This window comes from Chenopodium album, chromosome 27 (assembly GCF_948465745.1).
Source record: "Chenopodium album chromosome 27, dcCheAlbu1.1, whole genome shotgun sequence".
NCBI classification, from domain to species: domain Eukaryota; kingdom Viridiplantae; phylum Streptophyta; class Magnoliopsida; order Caryophyllales; family Amaranthaceae; genus Chenopodium; species Chenopodium album.
This window is the reverse complement of record NC_137860.1, coordinates 19,215,014-19,241,577: the sequence shown is the minus strand read 5'-3', so window position 1 is coordinate 19,241,577 and position 26,564 is coordinate 19,215,014. Positions and strand designations below refer to the sequence as shown.

The 26,564-nt window shown below is 30.9% G+C and overlaps 2 protein-coding genes across 4 annotated transcripts; one reads left to right on the top strand and one right to left on the bottom strand.

The window, feature by feature from the left end:
- The first annotated feature begins 10,586 nt into the window (after nt 1–10,586).
- LOC145620482 (NAC domain-containing protein 73-like) lies at nt 10,587–19,730 on the top strand. Its single transcript, XM_081675168.1, has 3 exons — nt 10,587–10,975; nt 11,079–11,280; nt 18,962–19,730. Exons 1-3 carry the CDS (start codon nt 10,805–10,807, stop codon nt 19,453–19,455), a joined length of 867 nt encoding a protein of 288 aa, XP_081531294.1. The 5' UTR covers nt 10,587–10,804; the 3' UTR covers nt 19,456–19,730.
- Nucleotides 19,731–20,473: 743 nt separating this feature from the next.
- LOC145620925 (uncharacterized) lies at nt 20,474–26,172 on the bottom strand. 3 transcript variants are annotated; one of them, XM_081675666.1, is made up of 3 exons: nt 25,412–26,172; nt 21,461–21,584; nt 20,474–20,648 (listed from the first exon to the last, which is right to left on the bottom strand). In XM_081675666.1, exons 1-2 carry the CDS (start codon nt 26,089–26,091, stop codon nt 21,497–21,499), a joined length of 768 nt encoding a protein of 255 aa, XP_081531792.1. In that variant the 5' UTR covers nt 26,092–26,172; the 3' UTR covers nt 20,474–20,648; nt 21,461–21,496. The 3 variants fall into 3 exon arrangements, with proteins under 3 accessions (XP_081531792.1, XP_081531791.1, XP_081531790.1); XM_081675665.1 differs by lacking the exon at nt 20,474–20,648 and adding an exon at nt 20,851–21,355 and having other exon boundaries at nt 25,412–26,171; XM_081675664.1 differs by lacking the exon at nt 20,474–20,648 and having other exon boundaries at nt 20,854–21,584; nt 25,412–26,171.
- Nucleotides 26,173–26,564: the final 392 nt, after the last annotated feature.

The following is a 26,564-nucleotide window of genomic DNA, read 5'->3' as shown; positions in this document are numbered from 1 at the left end:
CTAGGCGAAAAATAGGGTTGGCCACCGGTTCAAAACCCCCCCTTTGCCACCGGTTTTGAACCTGTGGTTAGTTGGGGGGTGGAAAATCCCAGAAGAAAGGCCACCGGTTCAAAACCGGTGGCAAAACTGATAATTGCCACCGGTTAACCGATGGCATAAATAATTTTGGCCACAGGTTAACCGGTGGCAATTATTTTTGGCGCCTTTTTTTTGGAGGGTTGGCAGACAATTGCAACCGGTGGCAATAAGTGGAGGAAATAGTTTTTTTTTTTCCCCTGCAATAATTCCTGTAATTCCTGCTATATTTCCTGCAATTATTGCTGCTATTATTTCTGCTGTAATATAATTATATATAACAAGATTTATAAATATATATTTAGACATTAATAACTAGAAACCAAATGCAATACAATAAATAAAGTATCATATACATAAGTACAAATTTGCACCACACTAACTTACTAACAATAAATAAAGTAGTGAACCGTTTAATCAACAAAGTTTAAATTCAAAATTATGTAACATTTACAAATTGAAAGTGATGAAAGATGCCAACATGTCTCGTACTTCATTAAGGTCCTTGCTTGTTAACGGATCACCCTTTAGCACCTTGCAAAACTTGGAATATATATACATTATGTTAGAATAAATTAGTTAAGTTAAACATGTGTAAATAAATATGCAAAAAATAAAATCACATAAAAAGAGCAACTTACTAAGTTTTAGGACGCATTTTTCATAACATGTTTTCTACCTTGCCCATTTTCAACATTTTTTAACTAATGAGCTAGTTCTTTCTCATAACATGTCAATTATACTTAGTTTTCTAAAACCGGTGGCCATAGACCGGTGTTTTTTTGAAATTTTCTACTAGTGTTGGCTCATTCTCTTTATTCTTTCCATACTTTTAACTTTGTTTTATGGGTTACACTTTCAATAACACTTGTCTTTTGTCCCCTGTTTAACTTACACCACTTAAATCCGTTCATGGATACTTTTCTTGCTTCTCCATAACTTTACTCGTTTGAAGTCCTAAGACGATCTTCTCACTAATGTTCCCCGACATAGTGAACTTTCATGGTTCTTTCTATACCAACCTCGAAATGTTTCCATGCCAATGCGAACTTGCATGGTTATCTTTCATTTGTTTTCTCTCCAATGCTTCATGCTCTCTAATGACTTCCAACGTCAATATTCCTTTTGTTTGTCCATTATTATTTGGTAATTGTAGTAATCGTCCTCAGTGTATTACCAAATTTATACCTCCTAGGATCTTGAAAGAAACTAGGAATCTTAATCTAAAATGATATCCTTAGGAACTCCATGTAATCTCACAACAAATTTGATGTAAGTCTTTGAAAGTTGCTCCTTTCTACAAGTCTCCTTCATCAGTTTTACACATTACTTAGACAATCTATCCACCGCAATTCAAATGAAACAATTACTCTTAATCATCAATACACCTTTATCAAATCCTTTTACAACTTGTCCTTTTCTGGGTGTATTTCACCTTCCTTCCATTATATTTCACTTCAACTTCTTACTCTTAAATGTATATTTAGGCTTATTTCCATGACCAATAAAATAGCACATCCTCCTATGCATTCAACCAAAATATCTCTTTTTGATTTTCCTGCATTTCCTCGAATATCGTTGGTCTCAAATTCTAGTTATCCCAACATTTTCTTTACTTTCTTTTCCAACACTTTTGAGGGGGTTAATTTCCTTCTTTCCTATTTACTTTGTATCAATCCACCACATTACCTCCCCTTTCAATAATATTGAATGCCTCACCCATATTCCTTTATCAACTGCAATCATTTCTTTGCTACGTACTTAAATCCTTGTGTGTGAGAGTCAATTTCAACTTTAAACTTCATTTAAAAATCATGTTTCCATACAAAATTTATTTCACATTTATATCCCCCATAAACTTTCTATTATTCTCCATTAATACATTCACTTGTCTATTATCCTTGAAAATCCATCATAGACCTTTTTCACCCCTATTATCCAACTTAAAGACCTCAAATGACAACTAATCTATTATCCATAATTCACCGCTTCTATCCCTGTTACATCATCAATTACCTCTATACTTTATCACAAGGTCTCCCAAGATGGTCCTTTCTTAACCATAAATCACTCTTAGGAAAAACCATGAGTGCATTTGTTTCTATCTCTGTATTGATAACTTTATCACAAGTGTTCACATCGTCCTTTCCTTCCCATTCTTAGAATTTACCAAAATATCTTCGATAAAACACTCTATTCCTTTAGGTCCATATAAAACATAGGTGCTCCGTTAATCCAAAAGGAAACAAAATGAAACTCAAACCGACCAAATCTTGTCATAAATGCCAGTATTCGAAATATCCTCTTTCGAAGGTTCTTACTTAATACTAGTTCCTATCCTCAAGTCTAACCTCAATATTATATTTATTCCTTTCATTTGATCAAACAAATTGTTTCTTTTAATCAAAAGATAAATTATCCTTCATTGTTACCTTGATCAATCTTCCTAAGCCACTTTACAAATACAAATTTTCATCCCTTCACTTAACATATTCATGCGCTTCCCAAGGCGATGTAACTTTCTTTCAATGACTTACCACAGTATTCTTTAACTCCTTTAAATAATGCAACATTAATCCTTTCTTCACACACAAAGACGTCCTCATATTATTTCCAAAGTTCCCTCAACCCTTATATTTCTTTCCTTACATTACTTTTGCTTACAAATTTTAGCTAATCAACCCGTAATTTTTCTTCTAGCATCCCTTGAATAAATCTCATGACTCATAAATAATCTCAATTTCAATTACTTTATAACCAATCCTTACTTAAATCATATCAACACTTTCCAATGATCAAATTCATAAATCTTGTCATAAACTCTTCTCCTTTATGACATTTTCATATTCATAGTTCAATAATTTCAATACCTTTAAGTATATTATTTCTTCATGGTTTTAACTTTCTTAACCTCCAAGAATTACTTAAGCCGCCTTCCTGCTTCTTCTTATCCTAAAATATCTTTTTAAAACTCCTTTAGCCATCTTGTTGATCTTTCACAACCATCTTGTTGATCTTTCACCCACTTTCTTTCTGGTTTTGATCCCTTATCCTCATCCTTAATCTCACTTCTTCTTTTTTTAGCGAATATATGAATTGTTCACTCTTTAAACAATTCAGTCAAACTCCTAAAAACATTATATGTTAACAATTATCATTGGAACTCATATAAAGACCACCATCCTTTAACTCGTTCCTTGGGCTTTTAAGCAATACTACTCCCTTGAAAACTTCGAGATCTTAACAACTTGGAGTGCTATCCCAAAGCAAATAATCTTTTCATTTCCACCCAAGCTTCACTACATGTTACTTCCATCTTTATTTCGAGTTTGCTATCTCAGATGTCCCTCGGATAAGATTGGGTGTATTCAAAACTAGTTTGTTCCTATTGACATGGTAAAATCAACTCTTTCTAGTACTTATCATACAAACTTCTATTCCCTCTCAAATTCTCAAGACACATTTTGCCTTTAAACAGCTTGCATAGCTCTTTAACTCAACCCTCAAAACTTTGGGAATTGATCTCCCTTTGGTGTTTAGACGATTTTCACTCTTTAACACTATTTAGTTACACCTTCATCCATTACAGGATTATTGGTGGTTATATCATCCTTGACAATCTATCAAGTTTGCCTTACTACCTTGTTCAAATCTTTTCCATTACTGGAATTGTTTCTTGTCACCATACTTTCTGGTTGATATAACTGGATGCTATATAGGTTGGGTTGAAACACCTAGCTTTCTCTTATTCTAATCAAAACATCAACCAATAAACTCAATCAAGGAACAATTATTATATAATTCGAATTAAGGTTTGAGGTAACATATTTTTGTCCTCATTTCCAATAATTCAAATGCATAAAATTATGATTGATAAACAACCATAGTTCACATAATTAAACAGGCAATCAAAAATATAAATATCCCCATAACTGCTACCCAAAAGGAGAGAGAGAAATGAGTAGCTCTTGGAAACAATAGAAATCATAAGGTCGTTGAACAACTCTAATAGAGTAGGTGAATAAGTTCAAGAACTCTCTTCAAAATGATAGCTTTGCTATGACTCCTTAATTTAAGATAATTATTTTCATATCCCAAGGTTAATAAGTAAATACTCATAACTTTTAGATAATATGTGTCAATATTCTCAAGGTTGAACTTGTGACAATGTTCTAAAGGTTCGACAAAACAAAAGTCCTCAATATTCCAACAAAATCATGATTTTTCAAGACTTCCATCATATATTAATATATATATATATATATATATACTCAATTCTCCATCCCAAACTAAATAACTTTAATCATTAGAAATGATAAGTCACTAAGCTTACAATGTCAAACTCCAATGGCTTTGGATTGAGTATCCCTCAGCTCATATAATAACTTACATCATCACTCATCTCTAATGAATTCCTATGCTCACCTTTCTTGGGCTCTTGTTCAATTTCGATTCATACTTAACCTCGTGTTCAAAGACAAAACATATTCCTCAAATGGGTATAGCATCACAATTTCTCCCAACTACAAGCTCTTTAATCTCTTAATTCTCATACCTTTGTGTCTCGATACACAAGTGTACAAAACTCAAAAACTCATTCTAATAACTAGACAAGGTATCTTAACAATATGCTATCCCAAAACACAGTACTCACACCCATGTGATGATGTGTATCCCAAGATATCTTCCAATAATATGCAAACAATCCTAAACATTCCTCAAAATTCTCATCATGGAAACTCACAAGGTATGGTTTTAGGGATCCTACAAGCAAACGGGCTTGACTATCAAAAGAAAACCCTTCCTATAACAATATAATACAGTTCTTGCAGAAGATTAAGTTTGGTGTTCAATCAAACAATCTTGATAGCTCACATATAAAAATTCACATATTGCATGCTTTCATCAATAAACATTTAGTCATACAACATGCTTGAACACCTCATTTAAAAATATGCACATAGGGAAGAAATTAAATTCTAGCCTATATGCCCTTTCATCTCCTAATCTCACCAACATGCTAATAAAAGCTTTTAACACATATTTCTTACCTCAATCCTTGCTTTCCTGTAAAATGAACAAACTAAAAATATTTTTGACTCCTCTTTTTAAAATAAAATTTGAAAATAAGCTTCGATAAAGGGCCAAAATATTCGGCCGTCACAAAAAAAATTCGGGCATACCATAAAAATTTCGGATGTCCAAACTAAAAAATTTTGGACCTCATAAAAAAAAAAAAAAAATATTTTGGTCCTCTTAAAATCAAAATAAAATAAAATAACTCGCTTTAAAAACTACTTTATTAAATAAGCACTTGGGCAAGTTTATAATAAAACACTTTAAAATACGTTTTTGGCTTTAGTGGTAATAAAAATCTCAACCAAAGCTCCCACATACCACTTTGTAACATCCCAGAATTTCCTTTCCTTTAAAAATACCTATTTTACTCTTTAAAATACAATTTAAGAACATCTAAGACATTACCGCCTCCGTGAAAACGGCTAAGGCAATTATCAAAGATACACAGCGGAAGACTTAGAATTAAAATCCGTTCAAAACAAGTCAGCTTAAAAGTCAACCAAACGAAAGTAAAGTTAAAACCAAAGTCAAACGAAGTCAAATAAGATCAACCTACAACTTGGAACCACTATAGGCCCTTATCAAAACCAATTAAAATACGAAAACCTTTATGTTAGTCTCATAAGCCTAACATAATATTATATTTAAAAGCAATAAACCATATCTTAACTAATAGAAACTAGCATGATTCGCTCTTCACTCATGCCCCGTCATGAATATGCTTCAACACCTGAAAAGATTATCTCTACTTGTCCCCACTACTCTCCATTAAAAATGGGTCATCATAGGGCCAAGATAAAGACATGGCCAAACACACACAATCAGCAAAACTGAGTACATAAGCGTAATTAAACACACTAACATGCTTTCACCTATTAACACACACTTACCTCAATGCACCTGTTTACAAGCACACACAACAATCAACAAGACACTTTAACTAGACACTAAATAATTCATTTAGCGTTGATTACGCATCGAACGGGTTTCCAACTATACCTCCCCCAAATAAATTGAGGTTAACTGACACGGGAGCTAACCGTGCCAGCGACAAACCACACATAGGTTGCAGAATTCCAGCGCATAATAATAATAATAAAAAGGAATATACAGCGTCCTGTACTCCGTTAGAAGTTATGATCAAACATAAATTCACATAACTCCCCCCATATATTCATACTCAAGATATATACGTTCCAAGAGTTTTGGTGCGTAATCTCTTTCACTTAACGTTATTTAAATATTATCAGACTTGATGATGACCCTCAAAGCATAACAATTCAATCATCAATAATAATTCAATCAATCAAACATACCAATTTAATTCTTGAATATTTAGTGACCACATAATATTTAATGTTGAACCCTTTTTTAATTCTACCTCAGTGTCAAAGACACCTTAAACGCATAAAGCGCCAAAAATCCTATCCCTCGGTGTTAAAAACACCTTAAGTGCACAAAGGCACCAACATACAATTTATTCTTTGTGTACATAGACACTTATGTAGCTCCTTCCTCATGCTTAAAGCATCAATAAAAATTATATGAACCATAATTAAAATCCTTTTCAATATTCCAAACATAATTAAACATGTAGTTTAATTAAACATGCTTTCTATCATGCCATAATTAAATATGTAGTCCATATAATCATGCCAAAATATAAATTTTCCAATCCATAAACCATCACAAATAATTCATGCTTTACAATTCAATCACCAACACCAATAATTCATAATTCAACACATAAACCTTAGCATGATACTACTTGTAATTGGTTGAAATTTAGCCTAGCATAATTCTACATCATCAAAATATGCTAAGTATGCGAACGTACCTCAATTAAGCCCATAAAGTGGCCGAAAATACTACAACAATTTCCGAATCAAGTCTCCTACATAAAGGGACAATAATACTTATTTAATTACCCTTGTATACACAATTTCCAGCAACTTAAACTCACTTTAAACCATTTAAAATAATCTGAAAATTATTTAAAAACCCCTAATTAAACTCCTTTTTAATAGGAAATCACACCCTTTTATTAAAATCACAATTATACTACTTTAAATAAAATTCCAGCATTTTAAACTAATCAAAAACCCCTTTAAAACTTCATCAAAGTACATCTTTATACTTAAATTATCCATAGAAAAATTAAATTATCTCTTACCCTTTAAACTCAAGGATAAAATTAAAAGCAATAAAAAAAACTTCGTTACAAACCAAAAACTGCCCGAAAATCATATTTAAAGGTTGAATTTGGCCACGGGAGGGTGGTGCACACTACTTTTTTATCAAAATCGGATGAGTTTCGAACCTGATCGGGATTAATACGGGATTAACATTAACGAACGGAAATCTAAAAAATTAAAACACGAATTTACGTGTTCAAAATAATCTGGAACTAAGTTAAACTAATTAGTAGTTATAATCACCAAAATTTCCAAAATATCATTACTATAAAAGACCTAAATCAATTGTTCATAAAAACCCTAAAAATCAAGTCTTTAATAATTTTAAAACCCTAACTTATAATTTTATGAATTCTTAAAATAAAACACTTTATTATTTAAAATTTATAATCTTTAATCATTAAAATACAATTACCAAACATACTAGTCTTATTTAAACAATTAAAATCAAAAACCCAAATTATCAATTGTTAGAACAATAATTAAAACAAGAGGAGATAGAAAATAAGACTAACCTTTTTGTGTGGAAAATTTTTGGGGATAAATGGAGTATTTATAGTGTAGAGTAGGTTAGGGTAGGTTTGGGCTTCATAAAAATAACGGACTTTAAATGATGAAATAGGTAGCCCAAAAGTAAAAATAGGATGATTGGGTTCATAAGAAAGATGGGTTACATTTGGATTAAATACTTGTTGACCCAAATATAAATACTTGCTTTATCTATAATCGAATAATTAAAATGGTTTGACCCAAAATATATTTTACTTTTATAAAATCTTATATTTAAAATATTTTAACCCTTCAAAATATTTAATGAAAATACTTGAGCCCTTAACAGTACCTTTTATTAATACTTAAATACTTTATAAAAATACATGAAAATACACGGTATTACATGTACCCTCCTAAATTCAAATTTCTACAAAGTGACCTTGAGTTATTAATTTATTTTACATTATACCCTTGAGATTTTGGATTTTTCTATATGATACCCTTGAGTAGTTAAATAAATGACTCTAAATTAATTTGACTCAAACCAACACCATCTAAATGACTTATTTATCACCCTCAAAAACACAACTAGCATATTTGCAAAAAAAAAAAAAAAAAAAAAAAAAAAAAAAAAAAAAAAAAAAAAAAAAGAAAGGACTAACAACTTGAGTCTTCTCTAAATCAAGCTCTTTTAAATAAAGTAGGAGCAAAAAAAGTTCTTATCTTCCATCTCAAACAATCATACAAAAGTTCCATTAAATAATGAATAATGAAGATTGGTGATTCCTCCATCTAAAATAAATATAGAAGTGGTAAATAGATTATTTAGATGGTGTCGATTTGAGTCAAATTAAGTTAGAGGAATTAATTTTACAACTCAAGAGTACCATGTAGAAAAATACAAAAACTCAAGGGCACCTGGTAGAACTTTGGATTCAGAAGGGTACAATGTAGAAAATCCAATAACTCAAGGGTACCATGTAGAAAAACCCTATATAATATATCATTGGAAAGATAATTTCAAGATCTATCCGACCATATAAGATTTGGATAAAGATTATGAGGCACGAAAATAATATCTGACTGTCTTTGACGTCTTTAAATTTGAATAGAATTAGGACTTAAAAAAAAGGAAATTTTTATTCAAATTCAAACTCTATGATTTTATCTTTTCAAATAAGAATAATTAAGACCTTTTAGAATCTTATAGAAGATTCTAATCAATCCTAATTATTTTAGAAATAGGACTAAACCTTTGGACCCTCCACATGATCATTGGATTGTATGTAAAATCCGGTTTGGGCCCAGTTTAGTATTTTGGCCATAACTTCCTCATTATTCATCGGAATTGGGCTTGTAATATATAGTTGGAAAGGTCTTTTCAAGCCCCATCCAACTACACCATTGTCGAACCCTTATCATGGAACAAACTAAACTGGATTGGACATTTTTATAAAATAGAATTGGTTTTCGAAAACAGAAAGAAAGATTTTTAATAAAAAACCAACCGCAACACTAGTCTTTTCACACTTTCACTTCATTCGATTATTATTCGATGCGAATGGTATTCATCACTGGGTTTGGTTTGGGGAGACACAATTGGGTGTCTATAGTAGGGCACGTCTCCTGCCAGGTTTAGAAAATAAAGGGAAAAAAAAAAGTTAGTCAAAATTTTGTTTAAATAGAATACAAAGTGCAATATTATATTTGAGCTTACTAGTAGCCTAGTGGTTAGAACATTACTTTTTCTGCCAAAGATCATGGGTTCTAACCTCTTGCCCAACATTTTTTTTCCCCTCTTTCTTTCTTTTCTCTTAATGTTCTATTCATCCAATTGATGATGAGTAATACTTTTTTTTTGTAAAAAAAAATATAACAAATAAACAACTAGTAATACTAACCGACGAGTTTGACAGTATTACAAATCTGATATTCGCACTCATCAACTACAAATTTAAAAACACTTGCATTTTAAGGAAGATATTTATTTATTAAATCCATTACACAACATATATTACGCTCAAACTAACTTCAAAATAGAAATGTCTTTTAACTATTCTACCTAATGATGCTTATACTTTCTATAAACAAATAAATAAATAAAAACGTATTTTTTTTTTGGATTTCTGTAGTTGTTTGAGTGAAGTGAATGAGGAGTGAGATTTCTTGCTTGAAAAAAAAAATGTGTAGATGAAGAAATATATTTTATTGGTAGTTGTTAAATATAAACTTCATACTCCAAATTAGATGCAAATATAAATATACTATTGCTTGTGTTATTCATGTCACTTACTTCGTGTACACTCTATAGCATGACATAGGAACTAAAATCTTATTCACTCACTCATACAAACAATAGATTGCCCAATTATCACTCAACTTACAAATATATTTTACTATTATATTATACACACTATACCTAAATCTTTTGATGTTTTCACTAAATTTATATATATTTCAGCTTCTTTACGTCTAGTTTTTAACAAATCAAATAACTTTATTTGTCTTATGATAGTGTTAAAAGAGACTTCTCTACATTATTTTTTCACAAACTAATTAGCTTATATATTACAAACTTAAGATCCAAGCAAAACATTTTCCCCTTTTTTACTCCCCCACTTTTTTTGGGTTAACTTATTATCATATTATGCTTCAAAAAAGCTCCTAAATCTATATATCTCTTGTGCAAACCCATTTATTATTTTCATTCTTCTTCCTTACTAATTAAAAAGGGTTATTGGAGAATTGAATACCTTCCTTCTTAGAATACACTATTATCATCAAAAGAGAGGTAAAGCTTTATAAGCTAGCTTATACATATATATTCGTTTACTTTATTTATTTTCTTCATCGTTTGATCCTTGTTGCAAATTGAAAACTTCATAAAGCTTAATAATAAGATTGGAAACTCATGAGAAGTAGATAAATCTATAGAGGTTAACTTATTAATTTACACCAAAAATATGACTTGGTGCAATGAAGTTGACGACGTTCAAACGGTGGAGAAGAATAACTCCCTTCCATCTTCAACGTCGTCGAAGCCAGCCAGTGACAAGGTTGACACTAATAATATTACTGCAAGATCAGTTAAGTCTTGCCCTTCATGCGGTCACCAGATCAAATGTCAACAACAGGTATGATCGATATAATTTTTTAGGAACGGAGGGAGTACTTATTTTTTAGTTATTGATTAAGAATATTTTTTTGATTGATTTACGTGAATGTACGTGTGATTAGGCTAGGATAAATGAGTTGCCGGGTTTACCAGCGGGAGTTAGATTCGATCCAACAGACCAAGAAATAATTCAGCACTTAGAGGGCAAGGCAAGGCCCAACGACGAATCGTTGTTTCATGGATTACATCCTCTCATTGATGAGTTTATACCAACGCTTGAAGGAGAAAATGGGATTTGTTACACCCACCCTGAAAAATTACCAGGTAACTAATAAAGTTTAATTTCACCATATTTTTGTGTGTGAGTATAAATCCATCAATCCAGGTTTGTAATAAACTTATGTCGCGTAACATTGTATTGAGAAATTATTATTATTATTATTATTATTATTATTATTATTATTATTATTATTAGTAGTAGTAGTAGTAGTAGTCATTATTATTATTATTATTATTATTATTATTATTATTATTATTATTTTTATTATTATTATTTTTATTATTATTATTATTATTATTATTATTATTAGTAGTAGTAGTAGTAGTAGTAGTAGTATTAGTAGTAGTAGTATTATTATTATTATTATTATTATTATTATTATTATTATTATTATTATTATTATTATTATTATTTTTATTATTATTATTATTATTATTATTATTATTATTATTATTGTTGTTGTTATTGTTATTGTTGTTAGTTTTTTTTTTCTTTTTGATAACATTATTATTGTTAATTCTTATTTTTATAACGGTTTATTCATAAACAAAATATTTTAATGCAGACTAATCTATAATTTGGTTACAATTTTATGTATTACTCGGTAAGTCTGTAACAACAATAGAATGTGTCGGTATATATATACATAATACATTACAATGTACTCCCTCCGTGTTTTTTTAAGTGATACACTTTCCATTTCCGACCGTGTTTTTTTAAGTGATACACTTCCTTTCTTGGCAAAAAAAATACATTAAAATATTATATCTTTCTCCTCTCATGGTTCTCACCCAAACCCACTACTACTTTTTTATTATATCTTTCCTCTCACATTCGTTACTTTTCAATAAACTATTAACCCCACTATCTTTCTTTAACAATTTTTTAATACTCCATTACCCCACTTACCTCTTAAAAAAACACATAGGGTGTACTAGTTCAAAAAAAAAAAAACCTAGAATAGATACTCTCAAATTATTATGGCAACGAAGCACTGATAATCATAATTTTACCAAATTAGGATGATTCCATATTTCCATGGTAGTCATCATAAAAATGACTACCATTATACTAATTTCATTAGCTAATTTTTATTAGCTAATTTTGATCTTTTATTTTTTAATATCAAAATTTACTATAAATTATTTTTCTAAATTTTTTATTTATAAATTTTTTTAAAAAATTTTGAATATTTTTTTATAGTTTTCCTAATTAATTTACATATTTTAGTTTTATTATTACTGAAATTAAAAAAATAATTCAAAAATTAATTTTGTTCAAACAAAATTATAAAATTTTCATTAATTAATTATGAAAACATAAAATATAATTTAATAAAATTAGAAAACTATTTATAATTAATTTTGACATAAATATAAATTAAAAATCAAACAATATAAAATCTATAGTAATATGTAAAGTAAGAGGGGTTTTGGGCGATAAATTTCACTTTTCCAAATTACAATTCTCATTTTCTTTTTCTTTTCTTTTTTTTTTTTATTTGAAAAACCTACCACCCTTAGATAAAGCTACCACCTTTAAAAAAAAAAAAAAAACTGCCATCCTTAGTTTTTTTTTTTTTTTTAATTCATACTGTATTAATTAGCCTCATAAACTCATAGACATATACTTCCTCCGTTTTCTTTTACTTGAAACAGCCTTGTGGCACGTGTTTTGAGGTCGGGTTTATGTAATGTAAACCGACAAATTTTTCATTATAATTTTTACAAATGATACTTAACCCTATTCTAATTTTCGTGTAAAAATTATATTGATAAAATCGCTCGTTTACCCTCACTAATCATCTCCTAAAACTGCGTGCTTAAAAGGTGTGTTGCAAGTAAAAGAAAACGGAGGAAGTATTTTTTTAATAACATATAGTTTTATAGTAGATATATTTTTTTAACAACAATTTTTAAACCCACCAATTATTTTATTTTATTTTTTTTAGACTAAAGTGGATAACATTCAAGACAAAAAATCGAGCTTGATAGTTTTATTTATATTACACACGCACGCATCGCGTGTGTCTCTTAGCTTGTTAATATAATGGTAGTCATTTTGTTGACTACCACATAATATTCAATCAAACTTTCAACTTATCAATGAAAATTTTTAATAAAATAAACCACGTATGCATTAAATATTGTACTCGTGTGGTTGTCAAGTTCCACTAAGGGCCCATTCTTTAGAGCTGCTCTGCTGAGTCCTACTCTGCTCTACTGAGTTCTGCTCTGTTCTGCTTTAATCTGCTCTGCTCTACTCTGCACTACTCTGCTTAAAAATAATAATTAATATTGAATTAATAATCACAATTAATATTTAATAGTAATAAATAAGTAATATTAATGATTATAGTAATTAATATTCAATAATAATAGTAGAAGTAATAATAATAGTGATAATAATAATAATAATAATAATAATAATAATAATAATAATAATAATAATAATAATAATAATAATAATAAATTCCCACTTTTAGCTTCACTTTTATTACAATAGTAGTACACTAGTACATTACTCTCAATTTAAGCATGTTTTAAGAGAAGGAAAAAAAGGGTGAGAGAGAGTATAAGAAGGTGTAAATATTGTGGGATTAAAAGGATAAGATGGTAAAAAGGGCAGGCAAAAAATGAAAAAAAAAAAAAAAAAAAAAAAAAAAAAAAAAAGAGCTTAATCAAAAAGTGAGTAGAATATAAAAGAACTGAGAAAATACTATTACTTTCTTATGTTTTGGATTTCATAGGTTGTACAAAATTAAGTGGGTGGTGGAAAATAAATTTTAAAATTCAAAGGTAATTAAATTTTTAAATTTTTAATCTATATATGGTTGAAGACTGGAAGGGATTATAATTATATTTATTGACAATTTATAAGATATATATGGGCGTGTTCGGGAAAATAAAATTTTAAATATTAATTTCATTCATTCCACAAATATTGCAACATGGTGATTGAATAGACATGGATCTTAAAAAGAGGAAATAGATAGAGAAAAATAAAGATAGGAACTCATGTGATGATAATGAGAGAAGAGATAAAACATATGCAAATTAGAAAATGTACATATATGTACATATGTACATATATGTACATATATGTACATTACATATAAATATATACATATATTTACATATATATATGTATATAAAGGAAAGTTTTTCCCCGAGTTTTTAGAGAGTCACGTAGGGTTTTATTTTCTTAGCGCGCTATGTAGGATTATAAATTTAAGTTGTAGCCAATTAAATAAGAGATTATTAATTTTTTTTACAATTAAATAATTTAAATGCCACGTAAGCAAAATTAACGAATGAGATTTTAAAGTTTAAATTAATTAAATACAAAATATTATCTTTTGAGATTAGGAATTTTATCAAATATTTAAAACTAATATAATAACAATTTTAATCACATAAATATGAAAAGGTTTTTTTAAAAAAAAAAAAAAAAAAAAAGCTTACAAATCGGACATCGCACGGGCTTCACCTAATAATAATTATTGCAAAATCTGTGGAACGAAAAACCTTAATTCGCTAATCTAGTTTAATGATCACTTAATAAGTTTTTTTTTTTTTTTTTTTTTTTTTTTTTTTTTTTTTTTTTTTGTAAATATTCATGAAAGGTATTGGTATGTAGTATTGCGATAATACGAACTATCGAAGTCCAATTGTCCAATACTCCCTCTATTTTTCAAAACCCAATTTGACTAGCCATATATGACAATGTACCAATACATTCTTGTGCTAAGATAGATTATTTTATTTCAACAATTTTTGTTTGGCCACACCGTGTGGCTAGCTAACACATAAGTAACCCCTGACCAGGTAATCCTTGTGCCCCTAACAGACCAAGTAACCTTCGACCAATTATAATTTTGTTGGCACACACTGTGTGGCTAGCTAACACATAAGTAACCCCTGACCAGGTAATCCTTGTGGCCCTGATCGACCAAGTAACCTTCGACTGAGTAACCCCTAACCAATCAAGTAACCCTTGATCGACCAAGTAATAACCCCTCACCAACTGAGTAACCTTTGATCGACCAAGTAACCCCTGACCAACTGAGTAACCTTTGATCAAGTGAGTAACCCCTAGTTGGCTGAGTAACCCCCTGACCAAGTATCCTGACCATTCTTTTAAAAAAAATTATAATATGTGGCTTATTTAGATAAAATTCCTAATATTAAAAGATAATATTTAATATTTAATTAATTTATACCTTCAAAATCTCATTCGTCAATTTTACTTACGTGGTATTTGAATTATTTAATTCTAAAGTAAATTAATAATCACTTATTTAATTGGCTACTCCTAAGATTTATAATCCTACATGGCGCGCTGAGAAAATTAGATCCTACGTGGCTCTCTAAAAACTCGGGAAAAAGCTCCCCTTTATATATATTTATTAGATATAAAGAGAAAGGGCTTTCTAGGTGATAAATTTCACTGTCCCCAAATTACCCTTCTTAATTTTCAATATAACTTTTTTTTTTAAAGCCATTTTCAATATTGCCTCTTTTATTCACAAAATTAAAAATTAAATATTATAAAAAGAAATTAAAATAACTACCTTATCATAACTACTTCCACCCATCCTTTAAAAAAAAAACAAAAAAAAAAAAAAAAAAAAAAAAAACAAAACCTGCTCCCACCCATATAATAATTGAAATCGTTTCAAAAAAAAAAAAATAATTGAAATTAGAAGTTACTCTTCATTTTTTTTTGGTTGGGAAACTACTCTTGATTATCTTTTTTGTTTTTTCACTGGAAATAGAAGATTTTATTTTTATTTTTTTTTTAAAAAAAAGGGAAACGAATAAAAAACTACTCCATAATATAACACTAGGGCGTACCCGTGCTATAGCACGGAATATATTACTTGTATATATTAAAGTGTTTTTTTTTTATTACTATGATATTATTAATTTATTTTCGTAAATATAATAGTGGAAGTTACTGAATTTCCTTAGTGGAAGTTATGATGGAAATTGATAAGGTTTTTTTTTTATTACTTTTTTTAAAAAATGTAAAGTTAACATAAATTGAGAATTGAGAGTTTAGAGTTTAGAGTGATGTGGTTAAAAGTTGCAAAAACCACTCTTAAATCCCTTTATATATATATATCCTATATATAAAGTGAAAGGGGGTTTTGGGTGATAAATTTCACTTACCCAAAATACCCCTCTCATTTTTATCTTTTATCTTATCTTTTTTTTTTTTTTTTTTTTTTTTTTTTTTGTTAATAACTACCATCTAAAAAAACTAACATCTGGAGGAAAAAAAAAACACCTTTCATTTGAAAGAGAAACAGAGAATATTAAACTTCATAGATTCACAGGCACGAATTTTCGAGCATCTCTTAGCTTGTTAGATATAAAGAGAAAGGGCTTTCTAGGTGATAAATTTCACTGTCCCCAAATTACCCTTCTTAATTTTCAATATAACTTTTTTTTTAAAGCCATTTTCAATATTGCCTCTTTTATTCACAAAATTAAAAATTAAATATCATAAAAAGAAATTAAAATAACTACCTTATCATAACTACTTCCACCCATCCTTTAAAAAAAAAACAAAAACAAAAAAAAAAAAAAAAAAAAAAAAAAAAAAAAAAGAAAAACAAAACCTGCTCCCACCCATATAATAATTGAAATTAGAATTTACTCTTCATTTTTTTTTGGTTGGGAAACTACTCTTGATTATCTTTTTTGTTTTTTCACTGGAATTGGCTTCAAATGTAAGCCAAACTGATAGAAGATTTTATTTTTATTTTTTTTTTAAAAAAAAGGGAAACGAATAAAAAACTACTCCATAATATAACACTAGGGCGTACCCGTGCTAAAGCACGGAATATATTACTTGTATATATTAAAGTGTTTTTTTTTTATTACTATGATATTATTAATTTATTTTTGTAAATATAATAGTGGAAGTTACTGAATTTCCTTAGTGGAAGTTATGATGGAAATTGATAAGGTTTTTTTTTATTACTTTTTTTTTAAAAATGTAAAGTTAACATAAATTGAGAATTGAGAGTTTAGGGTGAGGTGATTAAAAGTTGCAAAAACCACTCTTAAATTATATAAAAGATTTTTTCATAAATTTTTTTTTTTAAAAATTTTAGCCAAATTGATAGAAGGTTCATCAACTTTTTTTTTCATAATTTTTCTTTTTACTAATATATTTTTCTCATCAGCTTATAAATTTACACCAACATATATTTATTGTTTGTTATTAGAATAAAGACGAGTATATAGGTTAATTAAATTTTTTAAATTGCACACACACGCATTGTGCGTTTCTTACCTTGTTAATGCGAAAAAAAATAAATTTATAACCAATCACAATACAACACGTGTCCGGTTTAACTTTTTAAATAGGTTGCTGATTTTTTGTTCTATTTTAAGCAGATGTATGTCAAAAGTCATTTTATTTTGATATAATTCAAAGGTTGTTTTATTTTTGAAAGACCCTATAAAGGTTGTTTTATTTTCGACAAATTTTCGAAATTATTTTCCACCGTTAACATACAAAACTATGTACCCAAAATATTTCCCTCGAATCCCTACCTTATAAAAAGTAGAAACATACTCTTATGAATAGTGTAATGCCAATTATATCCTTCAAAATGTGTATTTACATACATACCCTCATTAATATGTAGATGTTATTTTAATGAATAGTGTTTAGACAACTATACCCTCTAAAATTTATGTACTTTTATGCTTTCATAAATGTTAGTTGTCTTGAACATTTATACCACCTAAATGTAGTTGATTACATATTTTCTCTTATTGTTTTTTTTTTAGGAAAAATTTCTCGTATTGTTAATTTAACTAATTTTGTGATTTAAAAGCCAAACCAAAAAAACCTTTAAGATATGGCTAGCTATGACGCGCGCGTTAGCTGCCCTAGTCAAAAGAAAACAAGTAACTTACGGCTTGTTTGGCATTGTTTGTTGTTTATAGTTTTCTGTTTTTTGAAAACCAAAAACAGAAAACAAGAAAATAGTATTTCCACTTTTCTATTGTCAGTTTTCAAAAATTATCATGATTTTGATAAGTCTGACAAATTTTTGAATCATTACATGACATATATTAAATGATTTTGAAAAAAAAAAAAAAAAACAGCTAGAAAACCACAGCAATGTCAAACGAACCCTCAGTGATAATCAAAATTTAAGAATAAAAACATGTCTGGAAGTTGTCATATGACTTCAATGGGAAACATAAGTGTTATAGTCAAATACTCAATAGTTGTACCTCGTTTATTTATAATAAGTACCCATCAAAGATATTAGTCTAATGTCAATGCATTGATTTATTGAACTCGAAATAGAATGCATGGTAATTACACAAGTGTTGATGCAACTTCCTTTTCAAGTCTATTTTGTGAAAACAAAGACTTATTTTCTGTTCAATTGTATTGATTCAGAGGGGTTGGTGAGTGTCTATATGTTGGCAAAACGTCTAATTGTCTTGGTCCATTTGGTGTTAATAACTAACTGGGGAGAGAGATTGATGTATACTAACTACTAAGCACTAATTATAATTTTTTTTAAAAAAAAAAAAAAAAAAAAAATTAATATATGATAATCTTCCTTTTCAACATAGTCACATAACATCGCACAACCCCTATTGATCTGCCCAATCTAACCTAGTCTGAAGTGATCCGATCAATAATTTGATCTGCATGAGCATAATGATTTAGCGTGACATTTTGTAGGAGTAAAAAATGACGGACAAGTCCGTCACTTCTTCCACCGACCTTCCAAGGCATACACTACAGGTACTAGAAAGAGAAGGAAGGTCCACACCGAAGAGGATGGCAGTGAGACCCGGTGGCATAAAACAGGCAAGACTCGACCCGTACTCATCAATGGTAGAGTGAGAGGATACAAAAAGATCTTGGTGCTCTACACGAATTACGGCAAGCAAAAGAAACCCCAAAAGACTAACTGGGTTATGCATCAATATCATTTGGGTATCGATGAAGAAGAAAAAGATGGGGAATTAGTAGTCTCTAAAGTCTTTTACCAAACACAACCAAGACAATGTGGATCCATTTTGAAGCTAAATGGGCGAATAGCAACCCCGGGTCCAAGGAATGAGACAAGTGACTATTACAGTCATTCGTCCATCATTTCCTTTGATCAGAGAAGCAATAACAGTACCAAAGGAGCTGCTTCAACAGCTATGTTCCCGTTTTGCTGTCCATAATAGCTTCTTAATTACCTATCAAATCTTCTGTACATAAAAAAGAACATAAACAGGCACCAATTCTTTTTCAACAGAAGATAACCAGAGACTAATAAAACTAGCCCCTAATTTTCCCTAATTCTGTTCATCAGTGGTATTACTGGTATATAAGTTTATAAGGAAGTGTACATAGGTGCTGTAATAAGGTCTAATATGACCCAACACATTTATTTTAAAATAGCATCAAACTGAATGTAATAAAGGTACAATTCTAACTATCATATTTATGTTTAAATTGCCAGATTCTCATTTTTTTACTAGTAAATCAGTGAACAGATGATGCAGAGAGGTTTGTCCAAACCAGGAAATGAAACAGATGCTACTTAAAAAGGTAATTATATCTGAAACACATTAGCAATGACTTTCAGGCGAAGTACCAAAAAGGGCAATAATATCTTAAACACATTTCTTCACAAAACATTCTAGCAGAGTAGTAATTAGCTACTATGATACCTACAGGACTTATACTTCCTCCGTTTTCTTTTAGATGCAACACACCCTTTAGCGCGGTAATTAAGAAAGGTGGGGTTTACATGATATAATAAACTTTAAAATAGGATGAGTGGTTGTCAAGAGTGAAATTTAGTGGGCCATGTGCTTTAAATAAGGGATTTAGTATAGTTTTTCCCTAAAGTAACTTTCCTTTTATAGTGTGTTGCAAGTATTATGACATTTCCTTTTTAGGGAAGTGTTGCGAGTAAAAGAAAACGGAGGAAGTATATCTCAATGAAACACCAATATTCTTTCACATTTCTCCTCATAATCTCCAACTTAGCGGTATACGATAATGAATTTATTTACTACCTCCGTTTCATGTTTTTTGCAACTTTGAGCATTATTTGTGAGATATAAAATATTGCAAAGTTGCAAAAAACCTGAAACGGAGGTAGTAAAATTTTCACAATTGAAGTAAGTTTTTTTTTTTTTTTATTAACAAATTCAAATAACATACAAGTAAATTAAGTTCCACACTAATATGAAGTATAAACGAAATATTTTACTTAAAATTACGGTCAATATTGATTAAGTTTGATCTCAAAGTCTAAGCAAAATAATCTTTCAACTCTTTAGGAGAAACCCTCACATAGTGTCAACCAAGTGGTGTTTACATCCACCAGAAGAACTGAAGCACCAAATTTCTTATTGCTTGTGACCTACAAGATACAACCAACACCCATACAATTAGAGTAAACATACTCTGAATAAATGAGATTGGTAACAATCAGGATTCATTGTTTACACCATATACTTGTGCAAGAAAATCCGGCAACCACCCCCCCCCCCCCCCCCTCTCTCTTCTCTCCTCTTTTACCTTAATCTCCACTGGTGGAAAATGAGGTTCCAGCAGCATTATTAAAGTCTCAAAGATACTGCCTTTTGCAGTTGGTAGAAACAACAACAAATTATAACACCTCATACAATTAACATACAACCCTAAGAAGCATTTTCCTAGGCATTCATTGTTTATTGGGTACAGAAAACTATATATCAGGGTTTGAGTCATATATAAGCATGTAATAGAATACTTGCCAAAGAAAAGAAAAAAAAAAGAAAAGAAAAGAAAAAAAAATTAATATAAAAAAAGTTCAGAAGTACTTCATATTTAAAAATTATTATAAAAGCAACCCATCAAAAATACATAATTTAGTAGATGTAACAAAATCTGGCAAATCTTAATTTCTTAATAGAGTTTTTCTATTTCTGTTCAATTAAACATAGTAGATGTCCCCCTACCATCCATTGAGGATAGGCTCCTCTATGATGAATTATCTCCCCAACAATATATATATATTACTACTTAAACTAAACCTATATCCTCACAAACCCCAGTACAACTCCTTCACAAGAGAGCCGGATTGACCTTCATGTACACACAAAGAAAAAACAGTTTTTTAAGATAGCGCTATGCTGAAAGTAGACTATTTGGAATTAATAATAAGTCACTAATCAAAGTTCCTGCCAATACCTGGCTCCAACTACTCTCCTTTTCAGAACAATTTCCTTAAGCAACGTAGGAAGTTGTTCCTAATGCTCCCGTCTGTTCTTCAAGAACTACCGCCCTCGTTGGCTGTATGCTTGTATTTTCATCTCTGCAATAAACCAATAGTCATATGTAGGTAAGAAATAGTGGCAAAATTAAAACAGAGGAAGCTTATATTCTTTGTATTTCAGCAAGCAACTGCAAAAGCACACTAGCCATCATAGTGAAAATGTAAAATATAAAAGATCATCATCAACATAGTTACACCTTGTTTGGATACAAGGAAAGGAAGGGAAAAGAAGAGAAGGGAAAGGGAGGGGGACAGTATCTATTGTTTTGGATAACGTTTGTAGCCTTGTAGGGGGTTAGGGAAATGGAAGGAAAATTTTCCATTAATTGTTTAATAATAAATATTGGAAAAATTGATTTTACAATTCTAACTTTAGGTCATCCTCTATAGATGGTCCCACCTTTTGATTATTACACAACGGACCCAACTTAGGAGGATTTTTCCTAAAACGATCCCTAACCTGTTGTAACTAGTTTAATCGGTTAGAGGTGTCACGTGTTGCGTTTTTATTGGGCACTATTGTTTGTATCTTTATTTGATAAAAAGACCTCCATCATCCTCTCTCCACCCACCTCCTCCAAGTCCTCCCTTTCACCAACCTCATTGCTTGCCCAACCAGCACCTGCCTGACCACCAAGTCCCCTACCACCCAAGCCTCACCAAACCACTACCTTTTCTCTTTTTAAATTTCATGGCAAACCATCCACCACCCCTGTAAAACCACCATAAACACCACCTTCTCTCTCCCTTATCTCTTCACCACGAGCAACACCCTCTCTCTCTCTCTCTCTCTATCTATCTATCTATCTATATACACTTCCTCAGTTCTTTTATTATTGCACCACTTGCCTTTTAAGGAAATTTCACAAATATTGCACCATTTCCATTTAAAGAAACAAAAAATGTGTGTTCACACTGTAAATATCCAATATACCCGTACTTTTAACACTTGATTCTTTACTTTATGTTTACATCACATGGCTTTTTTGCACTTTTACCCTTCTCTCTCATTTTTCCCACTACCAAAAAATGTGTTCCAACATGTATGGTGCAATAATAAAAAAACGGATATATGTACATATACACATATATATACATACATACATACATATATAAACATACATACATACATATATATATAAACATACATACATACATACATACATATATACATACATACATACATACATACATACATACATACATATATATATATATATATATATATATATATATATATATATATATATATATATATATATATATATATACTTCCTCTTGCCCTATGAACCCTGCCAGGCCACCCCAGCCACGTCGACCACCACATTCATTTTCTCTCTCCATTACGCCGACCATGCTGGAAAATGGCAATGAACCCGGAAAATGGGTTTGGGTTTGGCATAAGAGATGGAAAAGTGGTTGCGGGTCTGAAGCTAGTCGTTGTGGCAAATGGGCTAGGGTTTCTGATGATGGTGTGGGTGGTGGAGCTGGATGGAGTCTAGTTTGTGATGGACTAGCAGTAAGGGTAGGGTAGAGCTGATGAAGGTTGAGAGAGAGAAGAGATAAATTTTAAGAAAAGGTTAAAAAAAGCTCAATAAAAATGTGACACATGACAAAAATAACCGGTTAACCCGGTCATTTGAAACCAAGGATTTTTTTGGGAAAAAGTCCCCCAAAGTTGGGTCCATTATGAGATAATTAGAAGGTGGGATTGTTTATAGAAAATGGCCTAGAGTTAGGACCATTAAAATAAAGTTTTTCCTAAAATCTTCTTAAATTTGAAAAAATTTGGAAACATAATAAATTATACAAACTGAATTTTTATGAGGTGTCAAAAAAAAAAAAAAAAAAAACTGACTTTATATGAAAACAACTCTACCCTTTTATTTTCTAAAGATTTACAAAAAAAAATAAATAAATAAACAAATAAATAAAAATAAAAAAAAAATTACATCCTTAAATTTTCTCTCCTCAAATTGCGGGACATCGCACCTTTCTCATCTCCAATTTTCTACCACCATCGTTGTCATTGCCTTCGTCATCAATGGCTTCTACTGTTTAAGCAAACTCTTCTCCGCCTCCTTTGCTGATCTCTTTTTCTTCCTTTTTACAAGAGGGTAGGGAAGGTATGGTAAGGGTGGGATAGGGAAAGTGAGGGTAAGGAAGAAGAAAACAAATTCCTTAATTTGGATAACAAACACCATGAGGGAAAGGGAAGGAAGAGAAAATTCGTCATCAATGGAGGAAGTAGTTATTCAATTGGAGCTCAAAAAACTGAAATGCATCGAAAATTTTGTCTACTTTTGCCGTCATTGATGTCAGTAACATGATTGCTTGAGCAATGATAAAATTAAAATTCTAGTTTCGAATTAGAGGAAGTAGTTTGCCGTTTCTTCAATCGTATAGTAGAGGAGAGAGAAAGTGGCAATTAGTTGTGGATAAACGAAGAATGAAGAACAAAATTCATATGGCCGAAAAAACTGAGACATAGCGGAGGAGCAATGTAACAGCCTAATGATTCCAATTTCATTCCAAATCTTCCCAATTTTAAGAGATATTTTTATTAAAACATTGAAGGTAATAAATTCCCTTCATTTCCCTTTCCTTCTTTTCTTGCAACCCTCTAATTCATTATCCAAAAAAGGTAATAGCATCCCTTTCTTTCCCTTCCCTCCCTTCCCTCCCTTTCCCTACAAATCCATCTATCCAAACTGTTTATTATTGTTCCAAAGTCTTCCTGAAATTTAAGAGCTAAGTAACTTTGCTATGATTGATCTGAAGATGAAGGAATCATGAGCTGCACAAGCCAAGATATATAGGAAGAAGAAGAAAATCAACGGTTTTTGGTTTGAATGTGAATTCAAATTTTGGTAGTTGAATAGAGCAAAGGAGCACGACTTTGCTGCTGTAGATTGTTCTAATGTTCTTCTTCACCCTTTCTTCCTCCCTCCCCTCCCTTTCTTCCTCTTCTCCTTAATCCAAACAAGGGAGCTGAATTTTTTTCCTCCCTATCCCTCCCCTCCCTACCCCTTCCCTGATTGTATCCAAACAAGCTGTTAAAGAGAACATACACCAAAGGGAAAACAATCATGATTGTAACATAGTAAGCATATGACAAAACCAAGTAATACCAACTAGCTGTTCAATAGTTCAGACCTCATACTCAAATACACAATTTTTCAGTTTCCACCAATTAACAATTGACTAGCAAATTTGCAAATAATCGCATCAAATTCCAAAGAGCCTATATTTCTTTTCTTAAGCTAAATTAAATAAATGATTGTAGCAAGCAAACCCTTCACTATCCAAAGTAAGACTTTGATTGACTTGACGCGGACACTAGACAGCCATCTAGACTAAAAGCTGCTTCAAGAGCTCAAATTGAAAGAAATGTTCAAATATTACACAAATTGTTCCATGATCTCTTTCCAAATCCTCCTTCGAATACAGTCAAATGATAGACTAAAGCTACAAATAGTCATTCCACAATCAAACTGAGAGCAACAATCACAAATCGATCTTGCAAGCAAATATCAAAAGATACTTTACTTGTTAACCATCCCTCGCACACTGATCGTATAATATTCACACAAGAAACAATCAAATTTGTCAAATTTTAAGTGCAGCACACATCATTTATTACCAATTTAACTAGGCTGTGTATTTTAATCATTCTCAAGTCACAAAACACTAAATTGTCAGAGACACATTCTTAGTCACAATCATATTAATATACAATCAAATTATATCATAAAGATCATCAAAATAACCCCAAATCACAATAAAATTAAAATTCTAAAATTCTCCATGAATAAGAAATAACAAAATAAATAAATAAATAAATAAAATGTTACTAGTGATCTTACTCGATCTTATTCTTCTTTTTCCTGAATATATATACATCAGTCTCTTCATAATTATACTCAGGATGCAAATCCTCATGTGGCACCTTCTCAATCTCGAAAACCTCAGCGGAAACCTCCCAAAACAACTTATCAGCTTCCGGCGACCTCAATTGGTACCCAAGCAACACGACACCATTTTCCGACACCATTCTAACCATAGTATCCACCAATGGCCTAACTGTATCCTCCAAGTAAACAACATCAGCAGCAATCACAACATCAAAAGGCGGCGAAAGAGCCGAGATTTGTGCAGAATTACCCCAATACAATTGTGCCGTCTTCAAGGACTTCTTCAACACTGGTTTATTCTTCTTCAAGTTGTGCTTTAATGCTGGCATTACAGCGGCGATGTCGGTGAGGTAAACGTCGGTTAACCCCAAAAGACAAAGACCCATTCCAGCAACGCCGCAACCTGTTCCGAGTTCGACGCCGCGTTTGTCGCTGAAGTTTAGGAGATCCGAATATGGGTTTGGTTTTGGGGTTTCAGGGTTTAAGTGAGACCAGTGATCAGCAAATTTGACAAGGACGAGAGATGCAGGCCAGACTGAGGTGCCGACGTGCATAGTCTTGTTGTCCTGTTGAATTGAGAGAGTTGTATTGTTCACCACCAGTTTGATTACCGGCGAATCTGTAAATTTCATGGTTGATAACTTTTTAATTGCTATAATCTGTGTTTGTTCTAGCTAGCAGTTGGGTAACTACGAGTATTAACGCTCACACAGTCACACTTTGGACGCTGTTCATTTGAGCTTGTGGGCAACTGGGCATGGCATAGTAGAGCAGGGGTTAGCATTTTTCAGAATAGCAGAGCCGAGCCGAGCCGATTTCGACTTGATTATTATTATTATTATTGTTGTTGTTGTTATTATTATAAAAATATCAAAAAACTTACAAAGTCAATCAATTTATAAGAAATGGGTGGGAGTCGAGATACAATCTGGGCTCCCACCCCTCTAGCTATAGCGAACCCGTCCTGCGGAAGATGTGAGTAGCTACACGAGCACTAATATCCTGAGTCTTAGCGAACGCCTGTCCCCCACTTCAGCAACGCAACATCATACTTCTCTAATTCCCCCGACGAAAAAAGGAGAAAGGAAGAAAACCATAGCCAATA

Coding starts and splice junctions, on each gene's coding strand:
- LOC145620482 (XM_081675168.1), top strand. CDS start 10,805: ATGACTTGGTGCAATGAAGTTGACGACGTTCAAACGGTGGAGAAGAAT. Junction 10,976..11,078: donor AGATCAAATGTCAACAACAG/GTATGATCGATA, acceptor ACGTGTGATTAG/GCTAGGATAAATGAGTTGCC. Junction 11,281..18,961: donor CCACCCTGAAAAATTACCAG/GTAACTAATAAA, acceptor GACATTTTGTAG/GAGTAAAAAATGACGGACAA.
- LOC145620925 (XM_081675666.1), bottom strand. CDS start 26,091: ATGAAATTTACAGATTCGCCGGTAATCAAACTGGTGGTGAACAATACA. Junction 21,585..25,411: donor AAAAAGAAGAATAAGATCGA/GTAAGATCACTA, acceptor GGTTTATTGCAG/AGATGAAAATACAAGCATAC.